The 18,754-nt window shown below is 34.6% G+C and overlaps 1 protein-coding gene across 8 annotated transcripts in view; it reads right to left on the reverse strand.

Moving 5' to 3' along the window:
• Positions 1 to 107: 107 nt before the first annotated feature.
• Positions 108 to 18,754, reverse strand: part of myo9aa (myosin IXAa) — a 180,159-nt gene continuing 161,512 nt past the window's right edge. For 6 of the 8 annotated variants that reach the window (XM_039690796.2, XM_039690795.2, XM_039690792.2 and 3 more), the window contains 10 exons: positions 18,655 to 18,716; positions 18,375 to 18,567; positions 16,439 to 16,567; positions 15,297 to 15,402; positions 14,759 to 14,890; positions 14,356 to 14,479; positions 6,467 to 6,520; positions 3,499 to 3,692; positions 3,247 to 3,389; positions 108 to 1,568 (listed from right to left, as the gene is read on the reverse strand). In XM_039690796.2, coding sequence (XP_039546730.2) covers positions 1,165 to 1,568; positions 3,247 to 3,389; positions 3,499 to 3,692; positions 6,467 to 6,520; positions 14,356 to 14,479; positions 14,759 to 14,890; positions 15,297 to 15,402; positions 16,439 to 16,567; positions 18,375 to 18,567; positions 18,655 to 18,716 — 1,541 coding nt within the window. In that variant the 3' untranslated portion in view covers positions 108 to 1,164. The remainder of the gene's footprint in view (positions 1,569 to 3,246; positions 3,390 to 3,498; positions 3,693 to 6,466; positions 6,521 to 14,355; positions 14,480 to 14,758; positions 14,891 to 15,296; positions 15,403 to 16,438; positions 16,568 to 18,374; positions 18,568 to 18,654; positions 18,717 to 18,754) is intronic. The other 2 variants (XM_039690799.2, XM_039690794.2) reach the window with 1 other exon arrangement.

Below are 18,754 nucleotides of genomic sequence, written 5' to 3' on the forward strand. Positions count from 1 at the left end.
GAAAGTCACGCATTTAAACAAGGAGAGACTCGAGCGTGATGAACAGGTCAATCAAGAAATACAAAAAACTGAATGTGGGCGGAACAACTCGCAACAAACCACTACTCATTTGTTCAAAATGTGTAATTTATTTTACATCTCCTTCTCTTTCATAAGAAATATTTGTTCAACACATGACGGAAGACAAATCAGTTTGCTGAATCCTGCAGGCGGCGTGACCAGTGTCAGCGATAACAGAATATAAATTAACACACACACACACACACACAGTACACCTGTGAAAAACACCGTCACATGCAGAAACCCTCCACGAACCGTGCGACCACAGTTTAACACGAGGGATGGAAGCGACAGATGCTCGATTTTGCTGGTGGCACAAGAATTTTATAACTATCCTAATAATCAAACGCTGCAGTCGAAAGCGAGCGGTGTCTCGAATCCAAATGCACTTCTGTGGATTACTATAGCCATGGTTTTTAATTATTAAATATTTAGAAAAAGGATAGGGTGTATCGCACTATATATACAGGCAGAAGAGACCATTCCGTAATATATTAAGTCATATTTTAGTCATTTTCTGGCAAGAGGTAATTCAAGAAAAGTAACGCGGATTATATCTATATAAAAAGGTAAGTAACAGCGGCTTTGTGTTTTAACACTGGTTTCTTTGAGGCAGAAAGAGCAGGGATGGATTATGACTTAATAATACACTGTGTGGCGAGTCTTCGTTTAGCGGTGGGATCCTCTGGCATTATGACACCAGTTAGCTTGGTCCCTTTAATGGCATGGTTTCCCTCCAAGCACAACACACAACCAGAGGTTGTCACACACTTCTCTCTCGATATAATATATGAATTCAACAACCCAGCGATCACTGGTGCTCTGGCTTTGTATATTTATATATAGATTTATACGTCAATAAAATAGGATTGGGGGGGGCAAACACATCTGCTCGCGTGATTCTACATTGTAAACGTTAAAGCAGCTCGAGTTCGTCGATGGCTTCGTCGTCGGAACGTCACGGAACTCCCGATCCGAGATCAAAGGAGAACGTTCCGTTTCGGAACGTTTCAACATTCCCTTTTCCCTGCTTCGGGAAGCGCCGCCCATCTCGACGTGGCACTTAAGGACTATAATGCAGCAATTCTCCGGGGACGGACGTCTTCACACCATGAACTCGTTGCTCCCGTACACCACCACCTGCGCGGCCGGCAGATCCGGGTCCCTCTTCTCTCCGCCGGGATTGTCCCGCTGTCTCTGAGGCGAGCTCTTGACCCCCTGCAGACGCTGTTTGCCTTTCTCTGGGTTGAACGTGCCTCGGCTGGTGAACTGCGCTCGCTCCTCGTCGTCCTGGTCCAGGCCGTCGGACGGGTGTGATCGGGGCGAAGGCGATTTGGAGCGCAGCCGTAACCTCTGGGTTCTGCTCGGCTGCATGTAGGAGGACGACACGGAGGACACGGTGGAACTGGAGTCGACGGAGTCCAGGGATTCGGGCTGTTTCCGCAGGACTCTCCTGCTCTTCGCTTCGGACTTCTTGGGCCTCGAGACGGCCAGCGCTGGGCCTCGCTCTGAGGACGGCAAACATTAACACCATTAACAACCAGCAACTTAAAGTACAAGTGCTACTGACTATATATATATATATAGTATGGTATATATATACACCATATGGTATATACGGTATATATATGGTAGTTATATATTAATAGTTATGTATATTAATATATATATATATATATATATAGTTGCCCAGCAATTAATTATATATATATATATATATATATATATATAAATAATTGCTGGACAACTATTAATTATTAAATTGCATCAAAAATAAAAATTAGTGTTTATATGATGTGGGTGTACTGTGTATAACTAATTTGTATATATAAATACACACATATGCATGTATATTTTTAAGAAAAAATTGCATGTATATATATATATATATATATATATATATATATATATATATATATAAATAAATAAATGTAAATATTTTATATGTAAATAACACATTTTTCTTAAATATATACATGCTTGTGTGTATTTATATATACAAAATAATTATACACACTACACCCACATCATATAAACACAAATTTTTATTTTGGAATTTTTTATTTTATATAAACACTTTTAATCGCTCTGAGGACGGCAAACATTAGCACCATTAACAACCAGCAACTTAAAGTACAAGTGCTACTGACTATATATATATATATATATATATATATATATATATATATATATATAGTATGGTATATATATACCATATGGTATATATGGTATATATATGGTAGTTATATATATATATATATATATATATATATATATATATATATATATATATATATGAATAGTTGCCCAGCAATTATATATATATATATATATATATATATATATATATATATATATATATATATACATATATATAAATAATTGCTGGACAACTATTAATTATTTAATTGCATCAAAAATAAAAGTTTGTGTTTATATGATGTGGGTGTAGTGTGTATAATTAATTTGTATATATAAATACACACATATGTATATTTTTAAGAAAAAATTGCATGTATATACTGTATGTATATGTGTATATATATATATATATATATATATATATAAATAAATGTAAATATTTTATATATAACAAATTTTTCTTAAATATATACATGCTTGTGTGTATTTATATATACAAATTAATTATACACACTACACCCACATCATATAAACACAACTTTTATTTTGGATTTTTTATTTTATATAAACACTTTTAATGCACCCGCCCTGGCCCAGATCTGTGTGTCATTTTACACTTCTTGTAATGACAAACATAATTCAGGACAACAACTTTAGAATACAGTTAAAATGCCACTAAAATTCAAGATATGAGGGCAAAAATGCCCCATATTGATTGTCTTGCATCGCACGAGCAAGAGTGATGCTTTTTCCTGAATATCAGCACAAATGTAAATGTGATTTTATACAATAGTTTAATAAACAAGAATCTAATATTGTGATACATTTCAGACACAATTTTGTCAATATTGTTTGTTTTTGCTCAGTTTCACCAATGAAAATATATATAAACATGCTGTATTAATGTATATACAGTCAAGTGCATGAAGTGTTCCACACTTGGTTTTGTCATTTAATAAAGTGCATAATCCAGAGCACTTTGTCATTTGTATTGGAGTATTGGAAACTCCCCAGGAGGACTTGAAGGCAGCATTAGTTACTCACCCGAGAAGTCGGAGGCGGCCCCCTCAGAGTCCACATTCAGGTTTTCCGAGCTGTCCGCTGTGCCGATGGAGGCTTCGGACTCCAGGGTCTCGTCATCGGACGCCCGCGGCTCCAGAGCGAGCATCTCGAAGGTCAGCTCCTCCCTATGAGGACCATCAAAACAGATCTCAGGCTTTGGCTAAGGGATTCACTGAGGGATACTAGTGCTCTGACGCACAGCAGCGCCACACTCTGGGAAAACTAGTCTCTTACTTCTCTTTCTGCAGACTCTCGATTTGCTCGGTCAGCACCTTCTCCTCCTGCTGCATGGCGACCTGCTGCTGCTCCGAGACGTCGGGATCCTTCTCGTCTCCGCTCTCCTGCATCAGATCCGGGACGGTTGAGGAGCGAGGACTCACTGGAGGAGACGGTGTGTGGTACCTCAGCCTGTGCACTGGGCCCTTACCCTGTCAAACACGACACACACTGATGAGTGCCGGAGCTCCGGATTATAGGAGGATGGTAAGACGGGTAACACTTTACTATACGGTTAACACTAGTTATCCACCTTAGTTAACACGAACAATACTTCTACACATGGGCGTCGAGTCATTTTGTTCATTTCGTTCCTTGAATCAACCAAATGACTCGAAAAAAGATTTGTTCATTCTGATGAATGAGCTCGAACAGGAGAGTCATGGACTCAGGAGAGTCATTTTTGTTCGTTGAATCAACCAAATGACTCGAAAGATTTGTTCATTCTGACGAACGAGTTCGAACAGGAGAGTTACGAACTCAGGAGAGTCATTTCGTTAGTTGAATCAACCAAATGACTCGGAAAAAGATTTGTTCATTCTGATGAACGAGTTTGAATAGGAGAGTCACGAACTCAGGAGAGTCATTTCATTCGTTGAATCAACCGAATTACTTGAAAAAAGATTTGTTCATTGTGTTGAACGAGTTTGAATAGGAGAGTCACGAACTAAGGGGAGTCATTTCGTTAGTTGAATTAACCAAATGACTCGAAAAAAGGTTTGTTCATTCTGATGGAGTTTGAACAGGAGAGTCACAAACTCAGGAGAGTAATTTCGTTCATTGAATCAACCAAATGATTCGAAAAAAGATTAGTTCATTTTGATGAACGAGTTCGAATAGGAGAGTGACGAACTCAGGAGAGTCATTACATTCGTTAAATTAACTAAATGACTCGAAAAAAGATTTGTTCATTCTGATGAACGAGATCGAATAGGAGAGTCACGAACTCAGGAGAGTAATTTCGTTCGTTGAATCAACCAAATGACTCGAAAAAAGATTTGTTCATTCTGATGAACGAGTTCGAACAGGAGAGTTACAAACTCATGAGTCATTTCTTTCTTTGAATCAACCAAATGACTCGGAACGAGATTTGTTCATTTTGATGAATGAGTATGAATACGAGAGTCACGAACTCAGGAGAGTCATTTCATTCGTTGAATTAACTAAATGACTCGAAAAAATATTTGTTCATTCTGATGAACGAGTTTGAACAGGAGAGTCACGAACTCAGGAGAGTAATTTCGTTCGTTGAATCAACCGAATGACTCGAAAAAAGATTTGTTCATTTTGTTGAACGAGTTTGAACAGGAGAGTCACAAACTCAGGAGAGTCATTTCATTCGTTGAATCAACTGAATGACTCGAAAAAAGATTTGTTCATTTTGTTGAACGAGTTTGAATAGGAGAGTCACGAACTTAGGAGAGTCATTTCGTTCATTGAATCAACCAAATGACTCGAAAAAAGATTTGTTCATTTTGATGACCGAGTTCGAACAGGAGAGTCACAAACTCAGGAGAGTCATTTCGTTAATTTCATTCGTTGAATCAACCAAATGACTCAAAAAAAGATTCATTCATTTTGATGAACAAGTTCGAACAGGAGAGTCAAAAACTTAGGAGAGTCATTTCGTTCATTGAATCAACCAAATGACCTGAAAAAAGATTCGTTCATTTTGATAAACGAGTTCAAACAGAAGAGTCACAAACTCAGGAGTGTCATTTCGTTCATTTCGTTTGTTGAGTCAACCAAATGACTCGAAAAAAGATTTGCTTATTTTGATGACCAAGTTCGAACAGGAGAGTCACGAACACGCATCACAGAACAGAGCATTATTTATTTTTGAAATGACCGATGGTGTTGCTTGATAAGACCCTTATTCATCGTCTGGAATCGTTTAAAACTCTTTGAACAGTTTGCACTGAAACTGTCATTTGGACCTTGAACCGTTTGGTTCCCATTGAAGTCCATTATATGGAGAAAATACTGGAATGTTTTCATCAAAAACCTTAATTTCTTTTCGACTGAAGAAAGAAAGACATGAACATCTTAGATGACATGGGGGTGAGTAAATTATCAGTAAAAGTTTGATACCATGGTCATTTGCCAGCATTGAAAACCTAAAGCTGTTATTCATTTGACTGACGAAAATAGACACCAGTTTTACCCTTCCAGTTGCAGCTCGTTGAGAAATATAACGATTCGGCAGAAATGGAGTTTAATTTATTAAGGCATTCCTCAAGATTTGACAGACGGCGCTCTGAACAGTGAACAGACACTGAATTAGAGAAGGTAAAAGTGAGTTTGTCCAATATCAGTAGTCTTAAAAAGTGGGTGAGTCTTATCCTGTCCATATACAATGGTTGTATAATATATATACAATATGAACCTTATTGTAGAGTGTTACCAAAGACGATCACAGAAAGTATTTGGCAGTTTCATTCTGAAGACTACAGACTTTCCAAAATGAACATTTTGTCCCAAGGACATAAGATTCATCAGGCTGTTTATTAACGTGATTTGATCATGTAATGTTCTATGATCATAATTGCATTTTGTTGCAATAATAACAAAAAATTAAAAAAACAGGCCAGTGGTCAGATTCCTATTAGCTTTTTTGACAAGTGTTCATTTTGGAGCCTGGATAGAAACACACACTCACGTCAGCCCAAAGCCATTACCTTTCTGAATGAGTTTGACTGCTCATTCCCAGAGAAAGCAAGCAAAAAAAAAGTGTAAAATATCAGGCACATGGAGTGAATGCAACACACACACACACAGTCTTGTGTCATGCAGTGCAACATTGAAATGATTAACGTGTTAAATGCCTAACTCTTGAGTTTCTTGCCATATGATCATGTAGACAGACGGACCACACAGTGCTGGGACGACACTTACGGTAACAGCGGGAACATACAGTAATACCTACCGCCACAGCACTGCGGGTTATGCTCATAAATCTAACAGCAATTATTACGGGTTTCTGGATTAGAGAGGAGAGACTGGGGTTAGTGTGGAGACAGAGCTAATGTGAGTGACTTACACAAGCAGGACGTGATCCTGGAACAACATCCCAATGTTTAGACATTATAGACATGATAGAAAGCTACTATCAGAACAAATCTGCAACCATTAATGACGGTGTTGTAAATCATCTGTTTTATATAGTGCTTTTTGTAAATATTACATTCATATCTATTGGTGTATATGTAATGTGACAAATAACTTTACATCCTCATATGGACACCACAAGCCTAAACCGCAGCTATCTCTGTGTTTGGAAGAATGGTAATTTTTTGAAGCTGATAAATAATGTATTATTTCCGCTTCGGATGCGCACTGTTCAACAATGAATTGGTTTAGAATTGATTGAAATATGACTGGAAATCACTTCAAAAAAGGAAAATACAGTTAAGTGCAAGTCTGTCATATCAGCCACATAAAATTACAACGAGAACATCATTTTAATTGTGTGTTTGGGATGTGGATTTTAATGGTGAGACTTGTGTTTTTGCAGTCAGGATCTCTAAAATTATTTATTTAAAAATCTGGCGTTAGATTTATCAGCCAATATATCGGTTATCGTAAAGAATTATCGGTATCATCGGCGCATCCCTATTTGGAAGTGCATTGTGTGAATCAGAGGCATTACACGCTTTTAGCATTAAATAAAGCACATAAACAGTACCTGAGATTAGCATAGCCAGCGTGATGTCGCAGAAAAATAGAAACCGTTCCTAGACGCGCGTCGCCGTCGGCTAGGACAAAAACTGATTAACATGGAAAATAAACCTTTAATCGCGTGTCGCGGCTTTGACACTTCTGTTTTATTATTTTATATTTGAGTCTGATACGGTTTTGACACTTCTGTTTTATTATTTTATATTTGAGTCTGATACGGTTTTGACACTTCTGTTTTATTATTAAGTTGGCTTGAGAAAGCCAACTTACTGAAATCCTATTTAAACTTATTATTATTATTATTATTCTTCTTACTCAAAATTTTCTGACTCTAACTCCTCCTAGAGCTTTAACTCTACAAACTCCAAACTCGGGTCAGACCTTCAGAATGTTCTGACTTAGTGTGCTATATCTTTTTAGACTGATTCGACTTTCAGAATTCTTAAAAATTAATATTAAAAATCATAAAAATCCCATTGACTTTCATTGCAGCATGGTCAAATTGAGCCAAGACTACGGTGGCCCAATAGCGTACAACAAAAACTCAAATCTAAATTCCCTGAAGCCCTAGACTCAATTAAACTACCATTCTATATGTACTAATGATCTATCTATCTATCTATCTATCTATCTATCTATCTATCTATCTATCTATCTATCTATCTATCTATCTATCTATCTTTCTTTCTAACAAATCTATCCATCTTTCTTTCTACCTAATCTATCCATCTTTCTTTCTAACTAATCTATCCATCTTTCTTTCTAACAAATCTATCCATCTTTCTTTCTAACTAATCTATCCATCTTTCTTTCTAACAAATCTATCCATCTTTCTTTCTAACTAATCTATCCATCTTTCTTTCTAACAAATCTATCCATCTTTCTTTCTAACAAATCTATCCATCTTTCTTTCTAACTAATCTATCCATCTTTCTTTCTACCTAATCTATCCATCTTTCTTTCTAACTAATCTATCCATCTTTCTTTCGAACAAATCTATCCATCTTTCTTTCTAACAAATCTATCCATCTTTCTTTCTACCTAATCTATCCATCTTTCTTTCTAACTAATCTATCCATCTTTCTTTCTAACAAATCTATCCATCTTTCTTTCTAACAAATCTATCCATCTTTCTTTCTAACAAATCTATCCATCTTTCTTTCTAACAAATCTATCCATCTTTCTTTCTAACTAATCTATCCATCTTTCTTTCTACCTAATCTATCCATCTTTCTTTCTAACTAATCTATCCATCTTTCTTTCTAACTAATCTATCCATCTTTCTTTCTAACTAATCTATCCATCTTTCTTTCTACCTAATCTATCCATCTTTCTTTCAAAACAAATCTATCCATCTTTCTTTCTAACAAATCTATCCATCTTTCTTTCTACCTAATCTATCCATCTTTCTTTCTAACAAATCTATCCATCTTTCTTTCTAACAAATCTATCCATCTTTCTTTCTAACTAATCTATCCATCTTTCTTTCTAACTAATCTATCCATCTTTCTTTCTAACTAATCTATCCATCTTTCTTTCTAACAAATCTATCCATCTTTCTTTCTAACTAATCTATCCATCTTTCTTTCTACCTAATCTATCCATCTTTCTTTCTAACAAATCTATCCATCTTTCTTTCTACCTAATCTATCCATCTTTCTTTCTAACAAATCTATCCATCTTTCTTTCTAACAAATCTATCCATCTTTCTTTCTAACTAATCTATCCATCTTTCTTTCTAACTAATCTATCCATCTTTCTTTCTACCTAATCTATCCATCTTTCTTTCTAACTAATCTATCCATCTTTCTTTCTACCTAATCTATCCATCTTTCTTTCTAACAAATCTATCCATCTTTCTTTCTAACAAATCTATCCATCTTTCTTTCTAACTAATCTATCCATCTTTCTTTCTAACTAATCTATCCATCTTTCTTTCTAACAAATCTATCCATCTTTCTTTCTAACTAATCTATCCATCTTTCTTTCTACCTAATCTATCCATCTTTCTTTCTAACAAATCTATCCATCTTTCTTTCTAACAAATCTATCCATCTTTCTTTCTAACAAATCTATCCATCTTTCTTTCTACCTAATCTATCCATCTTTCTTTCTAACAAATCTATCCATCTTTCTTTCTAACAAATCTATCCATCTTTCTTTCTACCTAATCTATCCATCTTTCTTTCTAACAAATCTATCCATCTTTCTTTCTAACAAATCTATCCATCTTTCTTTCTAACAAATCTATCCATCTTTCTTTCTACCTAATCTATCCATCTTTCTTTCTAACAAATCTATCCATCTTTCTTTCTAACAAATCTATCCATCTTTCTTTCTACCTAATCTATCCATCTTTCTTTCTAACAAATCTATCCATCTTTCTTTCTAACTAATCTATCCATCTTTCTTTCTACCTAATCTATCCATCTTTCTTTCTAACAAATCTATCCATCTTTCTTTCTAACAAATCTATCCATCTTTCTTTCTAACTAATCTATCCATCTTTCTTTCTAACTAATCTTTCCTTCTTTCTTTCAAACTAATCTATCCATCTTTCTTTCTAACAAATCTATCCATCTTTCTTTCTAGCAAATCTATCAATCTTTCTTTCTAACAAATCTATCCATCTTTCTTTCTAACTAATCTATCCATCTTTCTTTTTAACTAATCTATCATTCTTTCTTTCTAACAAATCTATCGTTCTTTCTTTCTAACTAATCTATCGTTCTTTCTTTCTACCTACCTAATCTATCCATCTTTCTTTCTAACAAATCTATCCATCTTTCTTTCTAACAAATCTATCCATCTTTCTTTCGAACTAATCTATCCATCTTTCTTTCTAACTAATCTTTCCTTCTTTCTTTCAAACTAATCTATCCATCTTTCTTTCTAACAAATCTATCCATCTTTCTTTCTAGCAAATCTATCCATCTTTCTTTCTAACAAATCTATCCATCTTTCTTTCTAACAATTCTATCCATCTTTCTTTCTAACTAATCTATCCATCTTTCTTTCTAACAAATCTATCCATCTTTCCTTCTACCTAATCTATCCATCTTTCTTTCTAACAAATCTATCCATCTTTCTTTCTACCTAATCTATACATCTTTCTTTCTACCTAATCTATCCATCTTTCTTTCTACCTAACTAATCTATCCATCTTTCTTTCTAACTAATCTATCCATCTTTCTTTCTAAAAATTCTTTCTTTCTCTTTCGTTCTTTCTTTCTTTCTTGATGCTAATAACATGCTAATCTTGCTAGCTTTCTGCTAATTATGTTAGCTTCTTGTTAAAAACATGCTAGCATGATGCTAGCTACATGCTAATCATGCTAGCATGATGCTAGCTACATGCTAATCATGCTAGCATGATGCTAGCTACATGCTAATCATGCTAGCTTCTTGCTAAAAACATGCTAGCATGATGCTAGCTACATGCTAATCATGCTAGCATGATGCTAGCTACATGCTAATCATGCTAGCTTCTTGCTAAAAACATGCTAGCATGATGCTAGCAACATGCTAATCATGTTATTATGATGCTAGCTACATGCTAATCATGCTAGCATGATGCTAGCTACATGCTAATCCTGCTAGCTTCTTGCTAAAAACATGCTAGCATGATGCTAGCAACATGCTAATCATGTTATTATGATGCTAGCTACATGCTAATCATGCTAGCATGATGCTAGCTACATGTTAATCATGCTAGCTTCTTGCTAGCAACATGCTAATCATGCTAGCATGATGCTAGCTACATGCTAATCATGCTAGCTTCTTCCTAAAAACATGTTAGCATGATGCTAGCAACATGCTAATCATGCTATTATGATGTTAGCTACATGCTAATCATGTTAGCTTCTTGCTAAAAACATGCTAATCATGCTAGCTTGATGCTAGCTACATGCTAATCATGTTAGCTTCTTGCTAAAAATATGCTAGCATAATGCTAGCAACATGCTAATCATGCTATTATGATGTTAGCTACATGCTAATCATGCTAGCTTCTTACTAAAAACATGCTAGCATGATGCTAGCAACATGCTAATCATGCTATTATGATGTTAGCTACATGCTAGTCATGCTAGCTTCTTGCTAAAAACATGCTAATCACGCTAGCTTGATGCTAGCTACATGCTAATGATGTTAGCTTCTTGCTAAAAACATGTTAGCATGATGCTAACAACATGCTAATAATGTTATTATGATGCTAGCTACATGCTAATCATGGTAGCATGATGCTAGCTACATGCTAATCATGCTAGCTTCTTGCTAAAAACATGCTAACATGATGCTAGCAACATGCTAATCATGCTAGCATGATGCTAGCTACATGCTAATCATTCTAGCTTCTTGCTAAAACATGCTAGCATGATGCTAGCAAAATGCTAATCATGTAAGCATGATGCTAGCTACATGCTAGTCATGCTAGCTTCTTGATAAAAACACGTTAGCTTGATGCTAGCAACATGCTAATCATGCTATTATGATGCTAGCTACATGCTAATCATGTTAACAACATGCTAATCATCTTAACTACATGCTAATCAAATTAGCATCAAGCTAGCTACATGCTAATCATGTTAGCTTCTTGCCAAAAACATCTATCTATCTATCTATCTATCTATCTATCTATCTTTCTTTCTAACTAATCTATCCATCTTTCTTTCTTTCTTTCTTTCTTTCTTTCTTTCTTTCTAATCTATCTTTAAAACTTCATTCAAAACTTCAAACGCTCTGGTCCGGCTTTCTCAAGCCAACTTAAAGTTTGTCATCAAACTTTTTTTTCTAGTTTTATATTTGAGTCTGATATGGTTTTGACACTTCTGTTTTATTATTTTATATTTGAGTCTGATACGGTTTTGACACTTCTGTTTTATTATTTTATATTTGAGTCTGATACGGTTTTGACACTTGTTTTATTATTTTATATTCGAGTCTGATACGGTTTTGACACTTGTTTTATTATTTTATATTCGAGTCTGATACGGTTTTGACACTTCGGTTTTATTTTTTTATATTCGAGTCTGATACGGTTTTGACACTTCTGTTTTATTATTTTATATTCGAGTCTGATATGGTTTTGACACTTCTGTTTTATTATTTTATATTTGAGTCTGATACGGTTTTGACACTTCTGTTTTATTATTTTATATTCGAGTCTGATACGGTTTTGACACTTGTTTTATTATTTTATATTCGAGTCTGATACGGTTTTGACACTTCGGTTTTATTATTTTATATTCGAGTCTGATACGGTTTTGACACGTTTTATTATTTTATATTCGAGTCTGATACGGTTGACACGTTTTATTATTTTATATTCGAGTCTGATACGGTTTTGAGACGTTTTATTATTTTATATTCAAGTCTGATACGGTTGACACGTTTTATTATTTTATATTCGAGTCTGATACGGTTTTGACACTTCTGTTTTATTATTTTATATATGAGTCTGATACGGTTTTGACACGTTTTATTTTTTTATATTCGAGTCTGATACGGTTTTGACACGTTTTATTATTTTATATTCGACTCTGATACGGTTTTGACACGTTTTATTTTTTTATATTCGAGTCTGATACGGTTTTGACACTTCTGTTTTATTATTTTATATTCGAGTCTGATACGGTTTTGACACGTTTTATTTTTTTATATTCGAGTCTGATACGGTTTTGACACGTTTTATTATTTTATATTCGAGTCTGATAAGGTTTTGACACGTTTTATTTTTTTATATTCGAGTCTGATACGGTTTTGACACGTTTTATTATTTTATATTCGAGTCTGATACGGTTTTGACACTTGTTTTATTATTTTATATTCAAGTCTGATACGGTTTTGACACTTCTGTTTTATTATTTTATATTCGAGTCTGATACGGTTTTGACACGTTTTATTTTTTTATATTCGAGTCTTATACGGTTTTGACACGTTTTATTATTTTATATTTGAGTCTGATACGGTTTTGACACTTGTTTTATTATTTTATATTCAAGTCTGATACGGTTTTGACACTTCTGTTTTATTATTTTATATATGAGTCTGATACGGTTTTGACACTTGTTTTATTATTTTATATTCAAGTCTGATACGGTTTTGACACTTCTGTTTTATTATTTTATATATGAGTCTGATACGGTTTTGACACTTCTGTTTTATTATTTTATATTCGAGTCTGATACGGTTTTGACACGTTTTATTTTTTTATATTCGAGTCTGATACGGTTTTGACACGTTTTATTATTTTATATTCGAGTCTGATACGGTTTTGACACGTTTTATTTTTTTATATTCGAGTCTGATACGGTTTTGACACGTTTTATTATTTTATATTCGAGTCTGATACGGTTTTGACACTTGTTTTATTATTTTATATTCAAGTCTGATACGGTTTTGACACTTCTGTTTTATTATTTTATATTCGAGTCTGATACGGTTTTGACACGTTTTATTTTTTTATATTCGAGTCTGATAAGGTTTTGACACGTTTTATTATTTTATATTTGAGTCTGATACGGTTTTGACACTTGTTTTATTATTTTATATTCAAGTCTGATACGGTTTTGACACTTCTGTTTTATTATTTTATATTCGAGTCTGATATGGTTTTGACACTTGTTTTATTATTTTATATTCAAGTCTGATACGGTTTTGACACTTCTGTTTTATTATTTTATATTCGAGTCTGATACGGTTTTGACACGTTTTATTATTTTATATTCGAGTCTGATACGGTTTTGACACGTTTTATTTTTTTAAATTCGAGTCTGATACGGTTTTGATGCGTTTTATTATTTTATAATACGAGTCTGATACTGTTTTGACACTTCTGTTTTAAGGTTTCTCTTAGCTTTGCTGCTTTTATGTGTTGTTATGCATGTATTATTTTCTGATTATTTATATGATTGCTCTGTAAAGCCCTTTGGTCAGCCTAGTGGGTGTTGTAAATGTGCTATATAAATCAAATGAACTTGAACTAAACATTAACTACCTCTAAAATAAGAGGAACAAAAGGTTGATGAGATCGTTCTGAGAAGGATGTTGATCCAGAAACGTGTCCTCCTCTGTGTGGTTTGGACATCTGGGTTATGTGGATGTCTATAGAAATATAAAACAGATACAAACTCTTACCATAGACCTGCGAATGAACGTTAGTCGGCTCTTGGCTTTGTTCTCAGCGAACTCCAGAGTGCTGATGTCCTTCAGCCTGGCCTTGTACTTATCCATCTGCTCGCAAATGATCAGCTCGACACACCTTAACAAAAGAAATGTAATGGCAAACATCAGATAAGCGATGACATCACAACGCTTTTAACTTCTAATGACACTCCCGCCATTTTTTTTAATATGCGCCAATATTATTTCCAGATTTGGCTTACACGATCTTCCCCAGCAATATGAGTAAACATAAGTAACGCCTAATTGGCTCGTGATTTGACAAGCCGCCACCGTTGACATTTAGCCGTAGGTTTGTGTGTTTTAATTTCAAACCCTGATTAGGACTGAACTATATGAAGTAAGAGTTGTCCATTACGCTGTGGTTTTCCCGATGTCCTGAACGCTCCTGAGAGGGTCGATGGTGTCAGGACAGCGCAGGATACAGGGCGCGAACACGATAGCCAGTGCATTAGCAGACATGCGGTTTGTTTCCTCCTGCAAGGCAATCCTGTGCACGACAGAAACAAGACTGATTATTTTGCATCAAACAATTTACAGTGAAAGCCAACATTCATGCCAATCAGAATATTTTGTCTGTAGTATACTAAGTGCAGTGGGATTTTAGATCAAGGCTGCATTTTTTTGATAAAAAACAAAAACTTGAAATATTATTACAATACAGAGCCAAAGTTATGATGTCACTTTGTAGGACAACTCATAAGTTAGCAATCAAAAAGCTATGCATTTTCCCCATCGACTTTCGTAAAATTGCAAAAAATAAGATCTGTGTTCAGCAAAGAGTCGTTACCCTTACACGTTTTATCTATCAAGAAAATTTTTACAAGTTAATCCAAAATGTGAAATACAAAATCTTTACAAGTTAATCCAAAATGAGAAATACAGTGGCGTCTCACCTGACCAAATGGAAAATGAGGCGCTCCAGCGTGTTCAGATGAGTTCTGCTGAGCTGGTCGATTATAGAGTAAACGCCTCGAATCACTTCTTTTTTGTCCTGGAGACCTGAAGAGACATGACCGATACATCTTCAAACGTTATGACTCTATAAATGTCTAGTTTAACTAAAGCAATAAGGTTACTGCATATGTGGACTGTTATATACATAAAATGTACAAAGATTTTAAAGTTCTATATTATTTTATCATTTATAGTTGAAAATGATTTACTTCAACACAGTGTAAAACCTATAATAAAAATAATAAAAAATGTGAATCCAAGTCGTAAAGGTAGTTTAGCAACTTTAGGGATCTTTGATTTTGTTATCATTTTGCGCCAAAACTAAAAAAAAAAGAAAAAAAGAAAAAAGATTGAATAAATACATGATCATATGCCTATGGAAGCTTGTTTCTGCCACTTAATGAAAAATAAAAAAAAGTAATTGCGACTTTTTATCTCACAATTGCGAGTTTACATCTCGCAATTCTGACTTTATTTCTCAGAATTGCGAGATATAAAGTCAGAATTGTGAGATAAAAAGTCTCAATTCTGTCTTTTTTTCTCACAATTGCGACTATTTCTCACAATTGCGACTATTTTTCAGAATTGCGACTTTATTTCTCAGAATTGCGACTTTATTTCTCAGAATTGCGACTTTCTTTCGGCGAATTTCAACTTTATTCTCAGAATTGCGACTTTATTCTGAGAATTGCGACTTTATTTCTCAGAATTGTGACTATTTCTCAGAATTGCGACTTTATTTCTCAGAATTGCTACTTTATTTCTCATAATTGCGACTTTATTTCTCAGAATTGCGACTTTATACCTCGCAATTGTGAGATAAAAAGGTCGCAATTATTTATTTATTTATTTTTTATTCAATGGCGGAAACAAGCTTCCATATATGCCAGATTGTCCACTTGTAGCGATTTTTTAAAATGTTTGACGAAACAAACAAAACAAAAAACAATATACAAAATAAATAAATCATAATGCCACATTGTCCACTAGTACCGATTTTAATGTGTGCCAAAAAAACAAAACCATAAAACGACACCAAATCTGAAAGCTAACGCTATAATCGAGGGGCTAATCCGCTCACCCATGGCCCGCAGGAACTCCTCATACAGTTCAAAGGTCATCAGAGGATTCGGCAAATCACGAAGCCACTGCTTGAAAACACTGGCAATGACATTAATGTTGTAGTCGTCCAGATTCATGCCGTTTACATCTGAGGAAAGAAAATATTAGATATTAAACTATAGATACACATTTAGTTACTATAGATGTAGATATTTTACAACAGAGAGTTAGCAATATTAATATTCAGCATTGTTATGATTATGTTCTGTGATATTATTGATTTGACTGCACTGATACTATTAGATGGGAGCTGAACTGAGCTGATGATGACATCACTGTAAAGATGAATTGAACTGACGAACTTTACACATTATTAAGCAGAAATGAATCACTGAACTGACTTCACAGCAGAATTGAACTCTATTTGCATCACTGAATCATTAGTTTTGTGTTTATGCCTGTAAAGCTGTATTGTATAAAGTGCTATAGAAATAAAGCTGACTTGACTATATAGTGTTCAGTGAAAACTAATAAACATTCTTAAAACAAGACACATTTATTTGAGAAAACAACAAAACTGCATAAGAAATGCTGGTAAACTTTTAGTTCAGGGTCCAGTTCTCACCATTAACTATTTGCTTATTATAATGAATATTACTAGCATATGAGCTGTTTATTAGTACTTATAAAGATCATATTAATAATGCCTTATTCTGCATGACCATATTCTACATCCCTTAATCCTAAATTTACCAACTATCAATAAGCAGAAATTAGGAGTTTATTGAGGCAAAAGTCACAGATAATAGTGAGAACTGGACCCTAAACTAAACTGTGACCAAAATGTAACGAAAGTTTAACAAAAGTTTAGTTTATTATAATAACAAAAATTAACTAATTAATGCCAATTTTTTCTGTAATTAATCACACCTAATATTAAATTTTTTTATATTGTAATAATCACAGTTAATCTCCAAATTAATGTAGAAACAGATATATATATATATATATATACAAACATGTACATACATGTTGCTCACATATTATGGTAGCCCTGTTTGTGCTAAATAGAGTGTAATTTCACCTAGAGACCGACCGATAAAGGATTTTGAAGGCCGATACCGATACAAATATTTTTGGGTTTTAAAATCCGATATTCCGATATATCGGCCGATATTATATTTATTTATTTATTTTTAAACTGGAGATGATTAGTGACAAATTTTGTCATGCTTATTTGAGTTTAGAGAACTAATGGGGATGTTCTTTTAATTGTCATTCAAGCAATGTATGTATCGTGACCAACTCAACGAGTGTTGCCAACAGGAACGGTGTAGAGCGCCCTCTGGTGGACAAACTATACAACTCCAACACTCATGACATGGTTCAAGCGTGTTTCGTCCGTTTTTATTTTATTTTTGAAATATTCATTTATCGGCCATTATAACTGCCGATACCGATAGTTTGGAAAATGCGTAATATCGGCCGATAATATCGGTCTGGCTCTAATTTCACCTGTGCCATTAATATGTTTATAAGCAACTGAAAATGTCAGGGCATGTCAAAATATCTCAAGGACCCCAAAAACACAGGAGCCATCTTTGGAAAACTGTTTGAGACTGTTTTCCAAAGATGTCTACATCTTTATAAAATATCTTCTTATTAAACGGTCCGTACACTTCGCATGTAGGGACCCTCATTATGCTATCGTGTTAATGTGGGGCTATTTTGAGCTTCGTTAGTCGCATTGACATAACTAGCTATTTTTATTTTTACTTACTCTATGCCCTACATACTAGCGTTATAAGCTAAACAGTTTTTAGAGATAAAACTCTTTACATTCGATTACCATGAAAACAAATCGAACGGTCGGCTAAGTACCGATATGTTATTAGACCAAAGGTTCGTTTTGCGCCGGAGTTCACCTCTAAATCAGACGTTCTCATGTTTCATACCTGTGTCCAGACTCAGCTTCAGCTCCTTAATCTTATTGGTGGATCCAGACTTTCTGTAGATCCCCTCCGTGTACAGGCCATGCATTTCAATGTAATTGATGAGTTTCTCGGCCACAAACGGCACCGCTCGCTCGTCGATGGTCAGACGGGACAACTCCACACCAAACTGCCTTGATGAAAGCTCAGGGTCATACTGCACATGGAAGAGGAAAGCAACACGGTGTGAGTGACGGCATGTTCCCCGATCACATGAATGCACTTAGAGGAAAAAATCCCTTACCTTCTTGCTGCATTTGGTGGTCATCTTCTGACAGCACTTTCTGTGACACGCATAGCGGCACACTACACAAGACACACACATCTCATTCATTCTCATTTTC

The sequence above is a fragment of the Pimephales promelas genome, chromosome 1, assembly GCF_988280905.1.
Source record: "Pimephales promelas chromosome 1, fPimPro1.hap1.1, whole genome shotgun sequence".
NCBI classification, from domain to species: Eukaryota; Metazoa; Chordata; class Actinopteri; order Cypriniformes; family Leuciscidae; genus Pimephales; species Pimephales promelas.